Here is a 16,994-nt window from a genome sequence, read left to right on the forward strand (position 1 = left end):
GTTTTTCAAATGGCATTTCCATCAAAGAATGCAGTATTAGCTTTTCCCCCCCTCTCTCTCCTTTCTAAATTTTGAGTTGGGGTATTGCCACGTGCCTCATCTTTGCAGCTATTAGGTAGAATCTCACAAGAAGTTATTAACAGAAAATGCCAGGAAAAGTCATCATTCGGCATCACTTCATGCTCTTTCACTCCTCCAAACCTTCAGGCATTATGTATTAATAACTGAATTCACTTTTACACTTTTCTTTGAAACCCAACACAATAAAAATCTGAATAGCTTTCAAATGTTTGTGTATGAAGTCCTCTTTTTTGTCCTTTGTTCAAGCGGTCTCCCTCGTATGGCCAGGGTATCATGGGCAGTGTCCATGCTGTTACTGCTGATGCTCTGCTCTCCAGGGGGGTCTTCGGTCCCCCTCAAGCATCTGTGTGGTTCCCACCTGGTGGACACCCTCTACTTTGTGTGTGGAGAAAGGGGCTTTTTCTACAATCCGAGCCGGACCCACAAGCGTGATGTGGAACATCTGCTCGGTAAGACCACCGTTCTGCTTCTCTTTTTTTTTGACTTGTGTAAAATAAGCTCTAATTGTCCCCTTGATGGTGGGAGTTCAGAAAGGAACAGCATGACATCACCCCAAGACCCCAGTGGTGCTTTGTGTGTCTAGTCTCTGAACACAGTGTTCAAAGTTCAGACTCAGTCTAATGAAAATGCCAAATTGGATGCTAGCTGGAAGAAAAATGTTTAGGGACAACATGCTGAAAACTTTACAGAACTATATCAATGTATTGAGTCATCATTAGTGTGCAAAGCCTAACTCCAGGCTCCTCTGAGTTCAGTGGTGTAGCCAGGCTTGTGGTTTGTAGCTTTCAACATCTATGCTGTGACAAAACCAGTTGATCAAAATTGTGAAATCGCTAAATTATTCATTATGTTATTTCTAGAAACTTTTTTGGATCTTCCGCATCAAACGCTCTATTGATGTTTCGACGTTAACATTAGGGGTGTAAGCTATGATATGCCTCCGTTAGCGCTCCATCATATCTCCTACAGACTAACAAGACTAAATGGATTGGGGAGATCAGATTAACTAGCCATTAAGTCTCCATTAAAGTGTGAACAGTAAATGGTATTTTGCGGAACTGGAGATTTGCACAGCAGCATCAGGACTTAACACAGGGCTGTGGAAACTTTCTCCACTTCAAAGGGTTCCTGTCTAAAAGGGCCAGACAGGACCAGCGACTGTGGAGGGCTTTGTCGGGCCGCGACGAGCCCAAAGTGAAGAGAGGGATCGTGGAACAGTGCTGCCACAAGCCGTGCAGCATTTACCACCTGGAGGGCTACTGCGACTGACTCGCCACTTCAGGAGCACCACTCATAGCCTGTAAAAAGGTCCCGAAGTCAATTTCTGGCCTGATACTTGCTGGCTATGTCTTATCAACTGAAGGAAATAAAGCTTCCTGACCCATAACCCAAGGCTCTTCTCTGCAAAGATGTGAATTTGTGTTTTTTTTGTCGCTCATATATAGTGCAGCTGAAACATGGGCTGTGGTAGCCTTTTGCTGTACTCCAACCTGTGGCTGCAGTCCTAGAGTGCTCTCTTCTGGCTAAGGATAGACATGGCCAAAATGATCCAAATGAGAGAAAAGAAAAAAGCTCCTTATAAAGCATTTCTACACCTAGCATGTGAATAGGTCTCAAGAACGATTGGGCACAAGAAGAGTATTAAAATTTGTCTTTATTTACAGAATAAGACAGAGCTTTTCCCCATGAGATAATTACTACAACCCTAAGATTAATGAAAAAGATTAAAATTCAGTTAGCAAAATGCACCTTGGATTTTTAGCCAGTTATACTTTTGATCTCCAATTGTTAGCATCTAAGACTTTATTCCATCTTTTACCTCATTAAGTTTAAACAGTTTTTGTTAAAAAAAAAAAAAAAAAAAAAAATCCAAACAAAATGTACACACTAAAACAAAAGGCTGTAAAACCTCAGTTTACACTCTCATAACCCACAGATACTAGATCTCAGAAAAGTCTCTTGGCAGCACTGCTAGCAGAGTCCTAAAGCCCATAATGGTTTCCTAACAAAACAAACAGAGAATCAGAGTTTTAAAAACACTTTAGGAGTTACATAAAAATGAGACTCATCCACAAAAAAAATGTCATAGTTCATCTCATCATTCCTTCAAGGTTCTGGCCAGACGAAAGTGCTTACCGTCTTTAAGCGGCTCAGACGTTTCAGTTTGCCTGTTCTCCTTATCATGTTGGAAAGCTTTGCTGGGGTCAAACCTGCGGCGAGGCGCACCGGGGAGCTTTGACTTCACTTGCTCCAGATCAGTCTTTAGCCAGCTCACCTGAGAGCGAAGCTTAGACACCTCCTACACACACACGAAAAAAAAGGGAAAATAAATAAATAAAAAGAAGGTGGGGAGGGTGTAGTGTAGAGGCATGTTAGCTTGAAATGATGTCTGCGTTTTGGAAGGCAGGCAATTCTGCATCACGTTTTACCTGTTTCAGAGAGATGTTCTCATCCTTCAGCTTCACCACGTGTTTGATCTTCTGCTTCTGGTTCTGGTGTCCCAAGAGGCGAGCGTAAGCGTCAGCCAGTTTGTTTAATTCCTCCTGGTTTGCCCCGTTCTCATTAAGTAGTGCATTTCGCTCTGCTGCAAAGGCATTGAGCTGTTCCTGCAGACACACATTAATTAGTTTTCACTATTATTCTGATAACTGTGTGTTCACAGAAATGTTATGACATCAACATTCATTTTGATTTGACCACTTGATGAATACACATCTCCACTCTTCAAATCTTCACCAACTTCTGGGAAAAAAAAAAAAAAAAGTCTTGCCTTTTAGTTGCTTAAAAGCACTTCAATCGGTAAGACTAGAAAAGTACTGTGCAAGTACTGCTCCATTCACTGCTAAAAACCTCCACTTTTTTCCTCTCAATCACCTTCTTCACCAACTGTGTCTGTGAGCCATTTGATGCTGGGTGAATAGAGTAAATTGGGATTATTAGAACTCTGGAGCTCCAAAGAGAGTGTGTAGAAGTACTGAAGCTGTTAATTGAGCTGAAGACAACTAAAAGACAGCCTGAACAGCAGAGGTGGGTGAGAAATATCTGCGGGTTCATATGTGGCAGTTTTATTTTGCTGGTAAGATAAACATAAAGTGCATGCACCCTGTCAACTAAACCAATTAAACAAGGAGGGGTTTTGCTGTTATTAATCTAAAAATACTAATTAGTCCAACTTTAATGAAAACGTGTGTGGGTTTCTATGAGTTGTCATAAAAATAAATCACAGACCTGGAAGGGCTTGACTTTGGCAAACAGCTCCTCATATTGTTTCTTCCAGTGCTCGGTCTCTGAACTTGAAGAACTTAAAAGAAAGTATATGATGAGTTAAAAAATGCACAAATTGTAACAGCAAAAACCTCCGGAGGACACACAAAGATCAACCTCTCTCACCTCTTCTCTTGTGCTTCAGTTATTTGTCTTTGCAGTTCCTGCCGCTGCTCCTCCAACTCCCACTGCAGCGTAACCTTCTCCTGAGTCAGTACTTTTACCTGCTCTCTTATAGCTCGTCCGTCTTGTCGCACCTCATCCAACACGAGCTGCAGAGCTTGTGTTTTCTCTTCTGCGAGGCCTAATTGGGCCCGGAAGCTCTCGGTTTCTTGTTCAACCTCATCCAGGTGAGACTGAAGCAGATTTCTGGCCTGCTCGGCCGTGCTAAGTTGATTTTCAAGATCCACCTTAGATTGGTCTCTGAGCTCTACCTGAGACAGTAGACCTTTCCTTTCCTCCTTTAATCTCTCGAGCTCAGTCTGTAGTATGATCACCTCTGACCTTAGCTGCTGGTGGTCTTTCCTTTCAACCTCACATGCTTCCTTCTCCTCCTGAAGGGCGATCTGAATTTTAACCTTCTCCTCTCTTTCTTGTTTGAGCTGTGTCGTCATTTCCTCCTTTTCCCCACTGATTTCCTCCAGCAGTTTCTGGGCTTTTTCCCTCTCTTTTTGGAACTGAGCTACACTCTGACCTCTCTCTTCCCCCAGTTGTCCCAGTGCGTCTTCTTTCTCCTTTTTCTGCAGCTGTACCTCCTGCTGTAGCTGACTGATCTGAACAGCGTGGCTCGCCTCCGCGGCCTTCATCTCATCATCTTTTTGTGCAAGGCAAGCCTGCACCTCCAGCAACATTCTACAAAGTCAAAGAGAAAGGTAGAAAAGTGACAACTTTAGCAAAGGTAGAAATTTTGTTTTAAAAAAAAAAATAAAAAATTTTTTTTTTTAGGATACCTCAAAATCTGCTCGCTGGCTTTCACTCCAGCTAACTGTATCGCCTGCTGCTCTTTTAACCATTCCCTGACTCTCTTGATCTCCTCCTCCTTCTGTTGAAACCCTGTGAGGATCACCTCCTTAATTTCAAGTTCTAGCTCTCTCTGCCTTTCCTTTGCTTCCTTTAAAGCCTCTCTGGTACTGAAAATTAAAACGAGCATCCCGTGAAGCCCACGCTCTGGCAGAAATCCACATTTAAAGCAAGCACAAATCAAACTGGCTTTTCAAGAGACACATCCAAGAACTACAGACGCTTGAGCGCTCACCTTTCCAGCTCCGTGACAGTTTCTGCCATCTTGCTCAGGGACTTTGTGTGCGCCTCTTCAAGCACTCTCACAGCAGCTAAATGCTCCTCTTTCACAGCTGCCATGTCATTGCTTTTACTTAAAAAAAAAAAAAATAATAATAATAATAATAAGACACATTGTCAGTTTACGTTCCTAAAACACCCAATTCACTATAACAATTGACAGAAGTATCAAAAAATATACAAAATAGCAGTGGTCACATAATGCATCAAGTAACACTGCATTTAGAAAAACAGATGAGACAGTTTTTCAAACTTTTTCTTCCTCAACTTCCTAAAAACATTAATAAATTACTGTATCTTTGGGTTTGGATTTTTTTTAAAAACACATAAATAAATAAATAAATAAATAATATTGGAAGATATAGTGGAATAACTGTGCTCGCAACAACAGCAGGGGTTGTTGCGAGCACACATCTACGGTCTACGTAACGAGGTGATCTGGGGTGAATACTTCAACTTTCATAAACTATTCGCTTCATGTTGCCTTGTGAAAACCCGTCCACTGGGATTTCCTCCTGATGCCACTGACTATCACAACTGGAGGAAGAGCTTACTGATGCTATTTGAAGAAAACTGGAGCTCTATGGTTTAACTTCACTTTTATGTAGTGTTAACGGAGTGAACTTGTACAAATGTAAGTGGAATAATAGGACTTTCTGTTTTCTCATGAAACTGCTCCCTTAATTTCATTCCAATTACCTTGTCGGCTGCAGCGAATATTCTCGTGTTGCCAAACTTTTATTTGTGTTTGGTGCGAACAAACCATAAGAGAATTAGTCTATGGTATGGAATAACCTTGAGTCGTAATAAAATCTTCGCTTGCAGCCCTAGCTACAAGGTGCACATCATCAATATTAAAGTGATGTGGCCCTCCAAACCTCTTACATTTACCAGACTCTCAAAAAGAGAAAAGAAAGAAAACATGGTCACCAAGTGCCCTCCTTTCTTTATACACCAAGGATGAAGTCAGTACATTTGGAAACTTTAAATTGGTCTAAAACAGAGACAGTGACCCACTGACTCCGTCATGCTTGTGATGGACTGATGCACAGCAATTATTTTCTCCCCGCTTTATTTACAGTGCATGCCAGGACATGCTGCCAGTCTAGTGGGTCAAAAATAGTAACACATGGGCAGTGACACCCATCAGTTTGCTTGCCCTTTGGTTGCTCACCTCTCCAAAAGTGCTTCTGTATCACTCAGCTGTCTCTCCAGCTGCCTTTGGAGGGTCTCCCGACTCTCTGTCATTTCCTGATTATTCTGCTCCTGTTCTTCCATAAGGGCAAGCTCTCCCAGGACCTCCTCCATCTCTTCCTTTAGCTGTCTGAACCGATTCTCAGAATCCTCTCGCACCTGCTCCACTAGCACAGATAGGGAGTCCACTAATGACTGCAGGGAGAGGTGAAAAGACAAAAAAAAGAAACAATAAGTTACAGCTTAAAAGTTATTGCACTGAGTTTTGGTTAACAAAAAACAACAGCAAACCCAACAGACAAGAAAAAGTTTGTCTCACCCTTTCCTTTGCCAGTTCCTCAGTAAGCTTGGCATGTTCTTCCTGGAGCTCAGTGCATCTCTTTGTCTCCTCTTTTTTAGCCTCCTTTAGCAAGCCCAGCTCCTTCTTCAACTCTTCCACCCTCCTTAGTCCCTCCTCCTGAGTCTTGCCTAAGATATATAAAAACAAGAACTTCACAAACCTGGAATTATTTTCTGTACCTTGAATAGCCAAAGCCACTGGCTCAGGATGAACATACTTCTCTCTTCCTCGGAAAACAGACACCTCTGTTCAAGATGCGCCACTCGCTCATCCAGCTCCTTCTCCGTTCTCCGGAGCACCTCCCTCAGTCTAGAAAGCTCTGCTTCCTGCTGGCCTACTGTCACTTGAGATTCTTGAACATCTTGGTTGGCTAACTTTATTTGTTCCTCCATGGCACTCATAGAAGACTTCAGCTCCTGCTCTTGTTCCTCCAACTTCTTTTCCATTTCCCATAAAGCATCCTTTGTTGACTGCAGCTCTTGCTGGAGTTTGCGTACCACCTCCTCTTTTTGCCGCAGCGCATCTTGAGTGGTTTCAAGCTCAGAAACACACCGCTCTAGTTCGGACTCCAGCTGCCTGTGGAAAAATGACAAATGAACATATAAGACACGCAGGAAGGATAAATTTAATTAGATATACATTAAGCGTTTGCTCACTTTAGTTTCTCCACTTGGGAACCAGCAACAGTGTTCTGTGTCTTCTCTTGAATCTTCAAGCGGAGCTCCTATGGCCACAAAGATGGATTAAACATGACTTTCACAATTTATGAATAAAAGATGGGGGAAGACAAATTAATAAATACATATTTGCAGCATGTGGTAATGTAAATCTAGTTTATACCTGGTTTTCATCATTGGTTGCATCCAGGTATCCCTGCACTACACGGATCTCCCCCCTGAGCTCCCGTATCACAGCTGGCAGAGAATGCAACCATTAAAAAGAAACACAGTAAAGGTGATGCTACTTGCTTACTAATGTTATTCCCAAGTCAAAGATGGTGAAAATGTTCATTTGCCTTCCAGTTCAACTCAACAGACTTTGTGAAAAATCCAAAAGAAAACTCACCATGTAATCGAGCATTTTCGTTTTCCAGATCTTCATTCTGACTTTTTGTCACCTGATGGAGGTCCTCTAGAGAAAGATAGCATCCCTAATTAGTTCACCTACACATTCTGCATATGTAATAGATAGATATATAGTCTTAAATCTTACCCAAGTCTTTATTCCTGTCCTTTAAAGCTGCGAGTGTAGCCCTTGCAGCTTGTAGGTCAGTTTCTAAAACTTTTATTTGGCCTTCAGTGTTAATCTGAAGTACACTAAATTCCTGAATTAAAAAAAAAAAGACAATTTATTACTGCACATGGGTTAATATTAAGGTAGGATTTAACAAACTGAATGAATCATACCTGGTTTTTCACATCCAAAGTGTTCCTAGCTTCCATCAACTCCATGGTAAGGGAATTGATTCTCTTTTTTGTTGTATCAGCAGACACCTTGAAAAAAATAAAAAAATAAAAAACACCCACCATTCAAGTCCAAACACACTCATGACGGTATTTCTAAATACAAGTAGAGCCTAGATATCATCATACCTTGTTTTTTAGGAACTCGTTGACTTTCTTGAGTTCAGCTCGCTGTCTCTCAAGTGTGGTAACACTGGCAGTGAGCCCGGTCCTTTCCCTGATTGCAGCCAACAGCTTGGCCTCTACCTTCTTTAGCTCTTCTTCCAGGGCGAGTACCCGACGATCCTGCTCCCCACGCTGTTGCACCAGGGACCGGATCTGGGAAGAATCAAAGCTCAAACTATCTTTCTGGTACAGGCACCAACAGGATGAACAGCAGCTTGAACACTTACTGGTGCACCAGTTCCACAGTAATAACTAAGGACACAAGCTACTGATTACAGAGGACTATCAATCTTTGAGGTGTACCTCCTTCTCCAGTAGTTTCTGCTGCTTCCTCTCCGCAGTCATGCCATTCCTGTCTTTCTTTGCACTTGACCCTTCAGGCTAGTTTTTGACAAGGGAAAGACAAAGGAAACAAATATTGTATATCTCAAGCAACTCTATGATCAGCAGGCTCTGCAGAGTGGCGTTAACAATAACATTAAACTCACAAGGACATCAAGCGACAGAGTCCTGCGGACAGGAGAAACTAAGGCATTTCTGGAAGGCGATGGTGGTGGCGGCAGCATAGCAGCTCCATCAGCTGAAGACACAAAAGAAAAACAGTGGTACTAACGTTGTGTTACCAGTTACACCATTTCCTGTAGCATTACATGTAGCAGAGCCACTCACCCGCTTTAGGAGGTTTGAATCGATCAGATTTGTCAAAGGATGCCACTCCTCTCAGGTCCCCAGGTTTAACCTCATAGGACCCCGGAGGAGGGGCGCAACCTTCGAACAACAAGAAGACGTTAGCTGTAATGTCGATCACCGCAATCAACAGTGGTATCATAAACACCATCAGGCCTTTGTTATGTAAACAAATAACCACCCGTGTCTATGTTTTATTAATTTATATACGTTAAACAAGAAACCCCGCTAACCAAATGTGCCTTAACGCTTGCTTAGCTTTAGCCAGCGAACATAAGCCATTTAACGTTAAGTGGTTGAATTTGGCAGCATGCTACAGCCGTTAGCTTTTACTTACCTACGTGTTCGTTGAATCTCCTCAAAGGAGCTCGTGAAAAAGACATTTTATCCCACTGTATGTGACTAACTTTGAATTTCTAGAAGTGTCGCAAAGGCTGTAGTGCAACTCTCACTGACAAGCAACGCTTCGCCGCTGAAATTTCAAAATAACGTCATGCGTAGATTTATCTGCCCGTAGCCAATAGGAATCCAGTCCCCATGACGCAGTTCCGGATATCGCGAGCGTCTTCTTTTCACAACAAATTCAAATAGCCCTCAAGTTTACTTAGAAAGTGTAGTTTCGGATTTTGTTTAAATCCGTAACTGTAGAAATTATATATTTTACTTATTTTATACACCCATTGATGTACACCTGTACAGACTTAACATACTCGTTTTCGATTTGATTTGTTTTTTGGGGGAGGGGCTTCCCCAGGTCTTTTTAAATGGCTTACCATGGACGCTTTCTCCCATTGAAAAATAAAATACCATCCATAGCTCGATTTTTTTAAATAACTAAAAATCCAAAAATAATTAAAAACAGTTTAATTGGCATAAATTGCTAAGTAAAATAATTCTGTTTAATAGAATAGCAAAAGTCTACAAAGTCCAGTTTGGTCTTTGGTCGCTAACCCAGTTAATTTTTAAATACAATGCATTCAGAAAGCATTCCAACCTTTGTTATATTGCAGTTTATCTCAAAATGATTTTTTCCCTTTAATATGTACAGATGTGCTCCACAGTGAGACAAAAAAATTTTTAAATGCTTGGTATCTATTTTTACTATAGTTCTGCAATATGATAATAGTATTAGGCAAGGCAAGGCAAGTTTATTTGTATAGCACAATTCAACAACAAGGTGATTCAAAGTGCTTTACAGAGACATTAGAAACAAGAACAAATAAAAAGCATGATTTAAAATTGATTAAAACAAGCAAATAAACTAACTAACTAATTAACAAACAAACAACAAACAACAGTATATAAAATCAAAACAGATAAAATCAGAACAGTAGATAAAATCAGTAGTTAAATGTAAGTTTTGAAATTTAAGCTTAAAGTGTGGATTTGGTGCTTTATTCAAATGCAGCTGAGAACAGGTGAGTCTTCAACCTGGATTTAAATAAACTGAGTGTTTCAGCTGATCTGAGGCTTTCTGGGAGTTTGTTCCAGATATAAGGAGCATAAAAGCTGAATGCAGCTTCTCCGTGTCTGGTTCTGACTCTGGGAACTGATAAAAGACCGGATCCAGATGACCTGAGGGATCTGGATGGTTCATACTGGGTCAGGAGGTCATTGATGTATTTTGGTCCTAAACCATTCAGAGCTTTATAGGCCAGCATCAGAACTTTAAAGTCTATCCTCTGACGGACAGGCAGCCAGTGTAAGGACCTCAGAGCTGGACTGATGTGGTCCACTTTTTTGGTCTTAGTGAGGACTCGAGCAGCAGAGTTCTGAATGAGCTGTAGTTGTCTGACTGATTTTTTAGGTAGACCTGTAAAGATGCTGTTACAGTAATCAAGCCTACTAAAGATGAATGCATGGACTAGTTTTTCCAGGTCCTGTTGAGACATCAGATCTTTTATCCTTGATATATTCTTGAGGTGATAGTAAGCTGACTTTGTTATTGTCTTAATGTGTTTTTCTAAGTTTAGGTCTGCATCCATCACTACACCCAAATTTCTCGCCTGGTTTGTGGTTTTTAGATGTATAGATTGAAGTTCTCTGGTGACCTGTAATCGTTTTTCTTTGGCGCCAAAGACTATTACCTCAGTTTTGTTTTTGTTTAGCTGGAGAAAATTGTGGCACAACCAGTCATTGATTTCCTCAATGCATTTACCAAGAGCCTGTACAGGGCCTCGGTCTCCTGGTGACATTGTGATATATATTTGTGTGTCATCTGCATAGCTGTGATAGTTTATTTTGTTGTTGTTTATAATCTGTGCCAGTGGGAGCATGTAGATGTTAAACAGAAGGGGTCCCAAGATGGAACCTTGGGGAACTCCACATGTGATACTTGTCTGCTCAGATGTGAAGTTACCTATTGATACAAAGTATTTCCTGTTTTCTACGTATGTTTTGAACCAGTTTAGTACAGTTCCTGAAAGACCTGTCCAGTTCTCCAGTCGTTTGAGTAATATGTTGTGGTCAACTGTATCAAATGCTGCACTGAGATCCAGTAAAACTAAGACTGACATTTTTCCACTGTCTGTATTCAGACATATGTCATTAAACACTTTGGTCAGAGCGGTTTCAGTGCTGTGGTTCTGTCTAAAACCTGACTGGAAGGCATCGTAGCAATTATTCTGTTTTAAGAAGTAACTGAGCTGTTGAGAAACTGCTTTTTCAATGATCTTACTTAAAAACGGGAGATTTGAGATCGGCCTGTAGTTGTTCATTTGTGTCTTGTCAAGATTGTCCTTTTTCAGTATAGGTTTGATTACAGCAGTTTTTAGTGATTCTGGAAACACACCTGATAATAAAGAAAAGTTGACGATCTGTAACAGGTCTGACTCTAAAGTCTTTGAGACCTTTTTGAAAAAACTTGTTGGCAGGACATCTAAACAGCAGGAGGAGGAGTTCAGTTGACCTAAGATGTCCTCCAGGTCTTTGCTGTTAATAGGTTGAAACTGTTTCATGGTGTTTAAACAGTTTTTTGGTGGACACAGTAGACCTGGATCTGCTGTTGATGTACCAATTGCTTGTCTAATCTTTTGGATTTTTTCAGTGAAGAATTTGGCAAAGTCATTGCAGGCCATGGTCGAATGAAGTTCAGCTGCCACTGACACAGGAGGGTTTGTTAGCCTGTCAACTGTAGAAAATAAGACCCGAGCATTATGGCTGTTTTTAGTGATGATGTCAGAGAAGTAGGAACTCCTTGCATTCCTCAGTTGTAAATTATAATTGTGAAGTTTCTCTTTATAAATGTCATAATGAACCTGGAGGTTTGTTTTTCTCCATCTGCGCTCAGCTTTCCTACACTCTCTTTTTTCATTTTTCACCAGTGTGGAGTTTCTCCAGGGAGACTTTTTCCTTCCAGAGATAACCTTCACCTTAATGGGAGCAATAGTGTCCATTACATTTAACATGTTAGCATTGAAGCTATTGACGAGCTCATTGACTGACCCTCTGGGCAGGCCAGGTGTTAATGGGAAGACCTGGTTAAAAATTGCACTACTGTGTTCAGTTATACACCGTTTTGTGATCACTGTTGTTGATATATTTGTGTGGGCTGAGATTTTACTTTCAAAGAAAACACAGTAATGATCAGACAGGCCCACATCAGACACAGTAACCTTTGAAATGCTCAGGCCTTTGGAGATCAGTAGGTCAAGAGTGTGTCCTCTATTATGTGTGGCCTCTGTTACATGCTGAGTCAGCCCAAAGTTGCCCAGAGTGTTACTCAGGTCTTTAGTCCCTTTGTCCTGAGGGTTGTCCACATGAATGTTAAAATCCCCAGCAATAATTACACAGTCAAAATCAACACAGATCACAGACAGCAGTTCACTAAGGTCATTATTACATAAGTATTCAGAACCATTTACTTAATATTTTGTTCAATCGTCTTGTCTTATGCAGGGGTCTCGAACGCCAGGCATCCAGGGCCGGTGTCCTGCAGGTTTTAGATCTCACCCTGGGTCAACACACCTGAATCAAATGATTAGTTCATTACCAGGCCTCTGGAGAACTTCAAGTCATGTTGAGGAGGTAACTTAGCCATTTAAATCAGCTGTGTTGGATCAAGGACACATCTAAAACCTGCAGGACAGCGGCCCTCGAGGCCTGGAGTTCAAGACCCCTTATAGGTTATGGTCCTACAATATTGACAACATATTATTTTTTTAATTTTCTACCATTCTTGACAGAATCCAACCCAGATAGGGTTGGATGAGAAGAATGGGTGCAAAGACAATTTTTGTTTCATTTTTTTCCAAGATACATTAGGATAAATTCTGGCTAAGGCAGTGCAGCACATTTAATTTTTCAAGTCGCAAAGGTATGATATAACAACATGATTGAGATGCTACATTGATCCAGGTACAACACCAACACGAGGATATGAGAGACCCTTCCTATAGGCCACCTGGCATATGTAACAGATGTAGTATGTACACAAGCTTCATTCTACAAGATTCTCAAAACAAACAAATTTGGAAAACTAAAACCTGAAAACATCCTCAGGTGTAGGTTCAGGTGTAATACGGCATGCTGCAAGTAAATGGTAGAACCCATTGAAAAGCAAACATGCTAAATACAACTTCTTTTTTTTCAGTTAAACATTTTTTATTTCATGGAAATACAACATAATTTCAAATCCTTTGCAGGAACATTGTTGTACATTTTATATTCTTTTTCTCCACTTTTTTTTTTTGTACTTCAAAACATGGTCACTTGTACAACAATATCATAAACAAAGCCTCATGTCACAAATGGAGCCATTGATGACAATAAATTACATTTGCCATGCTAAGGTTTCGAGATGACACGCCGGTACCCTTCATTTTGATGAGATCAACCTTTAAATGAACCGCAAGTCAGACTTGAATAAATACGCTAAAAAGACACCGGAGTTACAAAAGAAACTTTCTTCATTCAAAACGGAGCAGAAAAAAGAAGGCTGCTTTGAAGAGGGTTACTTCATTTGTCTTTCTTCATAAGAAAAAAATAGGGACAAAGTTTTTGCATATTTTGATAACACTGCTAAATCTAAAGCAAAGAGTCCCACAATAGTAAATACTGACTATATTTAGGAAACTGCCCTTTAATCATAACTGACATTTTAGTTTATTACTTCTTCTTTTTTTAATTATTTGTTCCTTCGCTGTATGAGGAGAATATTTCATCTTCACCCATTCATACTCAAAACAGGTTAATCTAGTACAGCACTGTCTTTATACAACCTAGAGGTATTTTCTAATCTTTTTGTTCCTTTTTAACTCTTGAAAAAGCAAACACATTTACTCAGATGACTGTGTGTCTTTTTGCAAACTGTAAATAATATCACTGTATTCATATACAGAATATAAAAATCTTTCCAACAGACAAAAGAGGAGGAGGGGACAAAACAAAATAAAAAATAAATAAATAAAAAAAAAACTACCGATGAGGTTTTCCAGTCAATAGAAGAGAGGCAAGTATGCAAAGGATGGTTAAATTAAAATATTAATAATTAAAAACAAAGAACAATTACGACACTCAACACTTCACTTTGTTCAACGGTGAAATTTACAGTGGAACTGGTTACCGAGTAAAAGCGTGTCAGGAGGCCGACGAAAAACCAGGTAAACTGAAGGCAAATCAAAGATGCAGTGTACCTCCGCTCCTCTGAAAAGCAGGCCGTGTGTGAGAGTAATGAAAAGTATATAAACGCGTCATGACAGACGCCTTGTATCATGGACAGTGGGTAGATTATTATACAGATGCATCACGATAAACAAGTTTGGGTCTTAATAGAGGACACGCGTAGAGATCGCACAGGTGTACTGGTGCCTGTGCGAGTACTGTTGGGAGACGTCGGATCACGTAAGAGCACCATGTTGGACTTAAATATATTTATATATATCTATATCTATATAATTTGGAAAATTTGTTATTTGTTGCGCCGTTTCATATCACATTTTTTAAAATCAGATAGTCTAATTTTTGTCTCTTTTGGCATTTGTATCAGTGGTCCAGCGAACAGGTAAGCAACTGAAGGAGTAAGAGAAGGCATGCACGAGTCTTGAGTGGAAGCCACACAAACGAGGAAATAAAAAGAAGAGACGTGACTATACACTTCTACCTCTGGGGTGCTCCGCTTCTCGTAAGAACCCAAAGACACTCATTTGTATTAAATAGAGGAACAGTTTGAGGAGACGTGTCTTTGGATTCTTACAGCCAATGGGGAGCTATTGTGGTACCTTACACCTCACAAAGAGCAGTAAGAGGCAGAAATTAGCATCACAGCTAAGGGGAATGTGTCTTCACTTGTGTGTGTGTGTACAATTTTCAAAGGTCTTTTCAGCAAGTGGTAGCCAGGGATTGGTGTATAGGAGGCTGGAAACAGCGAACATGCTCCACAGTGGAACTGTCCGTCTCCACTGCCTTCATGTACTTGTTCAGGATGGCAAATATCTCATTGTTGAGGATCTGGTACTTCCTGATGCGATCTGCCATCTTCTTCAGCGGCTACGGAAGAAAAGAAGGGATGTATTTTTTGGACTTATAATTGCAAGTCTTCAGCAACAAGGCAAAATTGAGGATACGCAGCAGATAACGTGTACCCACCACATTTTTGATGATCTCGTCCTTGCCATCCTGCCTTTGGACTTTGAGCAGGTGGTAGCAGAAGTCGAAGAGGTCAAAGCGACGCTGCTGTCCCAGCAGCACGATGATGGCACAGCCGGCCCAGTTCAGCCCATCCCCAAAGCACTGCCTGTAAGGACGAGCACAAACAACACGGGGAGGGGGCGGAGGGGTGCGCTTTCATTATGTGATGCACAACTCGAGATGTGACAAGTCTGCAAAACAATGATGCAACTCTGATGCAACAACGCTCTAATGTTTCCAGCTGCTCTGGCGACACAAGGGAGCAACGCGCCATGGAAAAATCCTCCCTCTGTCTGGGTCCAAACTGCTGTCACATATACACGGCCCGCCCCTTTCAACTTATTTTCAGCAATCTTATTCAAGGAGGGTGATGTAAAGGGTGTGTAGCACAGTGATAGAAAAAAAATTAATTAAGGGGAAGAAACTAAAGAAGTCACATAGTGTGTATTGAAAAAGTTTCTCCCAAAACTTTTCCACCCCTTTAACTTCTCTTCTGATTTGCCAACTTTAACCTTTTTATCAGAAGAGAAAAATACTGCTGGACCTGTCATATCAACATCTGCACCAAAATGGACCCAAAGAATAAAACAAAGCAGGTCAAATTTAGCTTAAAAAAGGAAAATACATCAACAGCCATCAGAAGCCATCAACACATGGCTGTGGGGAATTTAATTTTCACCATAAAGCAGCCGAGGTCAACAGACACTCTTGGAATCTACCATTAGTTTGCTGATAACTGCAGACTTCCCTTGAATGACTTTTCTACTGTCGCTTGCTGCTGTGCTTTGCAAGTAATGACTTTCTTTGCCAGGTGTCACTTACTCTGCCGTGAACTCGTGCGTGCCCACGGGGATGCAGTAGACGAACTGCATGGCGCTCCACAGGCGGTGGAACTCCATACATTCGTCGACATGCATCACACCGTTGGTGGGCGGAGGACCGCGCCACACCGGATCCTGCAGGAAGCTGCGGATTCGCGTTAGGATGACCTCGAACATGGAAAGGCCACAGCACAGGCGCTCTTTGGTCAGCAGGTCTCCCTCCCGCGCAATGGCAATTTGCTGGTAAAAAAGAAAACAGGCAGAATGCTCAAGGATGAAAATCTAAAAGAGAAATCAGACCATTCACTTCCTAGAGAATTTGCCAGGGGATTTTTGCCACTGCTATCCTCCTCTGTCGCTTGCTGCTAGAAACTTAAAGCTGATTACTCAGCTTTTTCTTTCCTCCTCTGAAAATCCGCAGGCTTCTAGTGTAAGTCAGTCAGCTTAAAGGATAATGCTAGGAGAGAGAAGAGAAACTTTCCCTCCAAAAGTCTAAAAAGTCTTTAGAGAATTTAGAAAATTGTGGGAAAGATTGGCAGCTTAAAGAGAAAATTTTTTGAAGACCAGCTATGAAAATTGTGCAAATTCCCTTGAATTATTTATTTATAATCAATAAATAGTTAACAATGAAACACGCCTGAGAAAAGCAGGAGGAAGGGGTCGCATGATTAAGCTGCAAGACTATAAATATGTCCTTTCAGGTCTGCTTTCATGCCCATCAGAGCGGATGTTGAACTCACTTGCGGGGTTCCCAGCCTCTCAATTAGAGGCACGAGGTGGAGAGGGGCATACTTCGCCTCCAGCCGCTTCATCCTCACCTCCAGACGCTCTCCCTCTGTGCGGCACACAAACACCAACAGTTGCGGACGTATTTCAAAAGAAAAATGCTTCTCAGATCATCCCAAACTTCAAACTGTGAGTAATGTAATTTGCACCCGTCTGCTTTTTAATTCACCGCTTCCAAACTTGTTGTATACCTTTGATGTAGACTCTGGGAAGAATGTTCTGGAAGGGAGCGGCGTGAAGCAGGTCACACACTTCCTCCTGGGACTG

The 16,994-nt window shown here is 41.2% G+C and overlaps 3 protein-coding genes across 3 annotated transcripts in view; 1 reads left to right on the forward strand and 2 right to left on the reverse strand.

Annotated features, from left to right (window-relative positions):
- Window positions 1–340: 340 nt before the first annotated feature.
- On the forward strand, window positions 341–1,350 carry insb (preproinsulin b; the record flags this gene model as incomplete). The annotated part of the gene is made up of 2 exons (XM_080901437.1): window positions 341–530; window positions 1,205–1,350. 2 exons carry the CDS (start codon window positions 341–343, stop codon window positions 1,348–1,350), a joined length of 336 nt encoding a protein of 111 aa, XP_080757563.1.
- Window positions 1,351–1,929: 579 nt separating this feature from the next.
- On the reverse strand, window positions 1,930–8,987 carry hmmr (hyaluronan-mediated motility receptor (RHAMM)). The gene is made up of 19 exons (XM_080900935.1): window positions 8,831–8,987; window positions 8,476–8,574; window positions 8,295–8,386; window positions 8,110–8,187; window positions 7,771–7,959; window positions 7,585–7,671; window positions 7,391–7,502; window positions 7,244–7,309; window positions 7,019–7,092; window positions 6,835–6,902; window positions 6,396–6,754; window positions 6,158–6,306; window positions 5,819–6,033; window positions 4,601–4,717; window positions 3,472–4,197; window positions 3,310–3,382; window positions 2,511–2,687; window positions 2,218–2,380; window positions 1,930–2,083 (listed from the first exon to the last, which is right to left on the reverse strand). The coding sequence occupies exons 1-19, from the start codon at window positions 8,874–8,876 to the stop codon at window positions 2,064–2,066; spliced, it is 2,910 nt and encodes a 969-aa protein (XP_080757061.1). The 5' UTR covers window positions 8,877–8,987; the 3' UTR covers window positions 1,930–2,063.
- Window positions 8,988–13,076: 4,089 nt separating this feature from the next.
- Window positions 13,077–16,994, reverse strand: part of cyfip2 (cytoplasmic FMR1 interacting protein 2) — a 28,121-nt gene continuing 24,203 nt past the window's right edge. Inside the window, exons 26-30 of the mRNA XM_080901302.1 lie at window positions 16,919–16,991; window positions 16,682–16,776; window positions 15,943–16,181; window positions 15,079–15,226; window positions 13,077–14,979 (exon numbers count right to left, since the gene is read on the reverse strand). Coding sequence (XP_080757428.1) covers window positions 14,812–14,979; window positions 15,079–15,226; window positions 15,943–16,181; window positions 16,682–16,776; window positions 16,919–16,991 — 723 coding nt within the window. The 3' untranslated portion in view covers window positions 13,077–14,811. The remainder of the gene's footprint in view (window positions 14,980–15,078; window positions 15,227–15,942; window positions 16,182–16,681; window positions 16,777–16,918; window positions 16,992–16,994) is intronic.

Source organism: Rhamphochromis sp. 'chilingali' (genome assembly GCF_963969265.1).
Source record: "Rhamphochromis sp. 'chilingali' genome assembly, chromosome: 13".
NCBI lineage: Eukaryota > Metazoa > Chordata > Actinopteri > Cichliformes > Cichlidae > Rhamphochromis > Rhamphochromis sp. 'chilingali'.

Bases quoted from the DNA above. Each gene is read 5' to 3' on its own strand.
- hmmr (XM_080900935.1), bottom strand. From the start codon at position 8,876: ATGTCTTTTTCACGAGCTCCTTTGAGGAGATTCAACGAACACGTAG. The intron at 4,718-5,818 runs GTGAGCAACCAA...TTTTTTTTTAAG, and splicing joins ACAGAAGCACTTTTGGAGAG to TAAAAGCAATGACATGGCAG. The intron at 2,688-3,309 runs GTCTGTGATTTA...GTGTGTCTGCAG, and splicing joins CCAAAGTCAAGCCCTTCCAG to GAACAGCTCAATGCCTTTGC.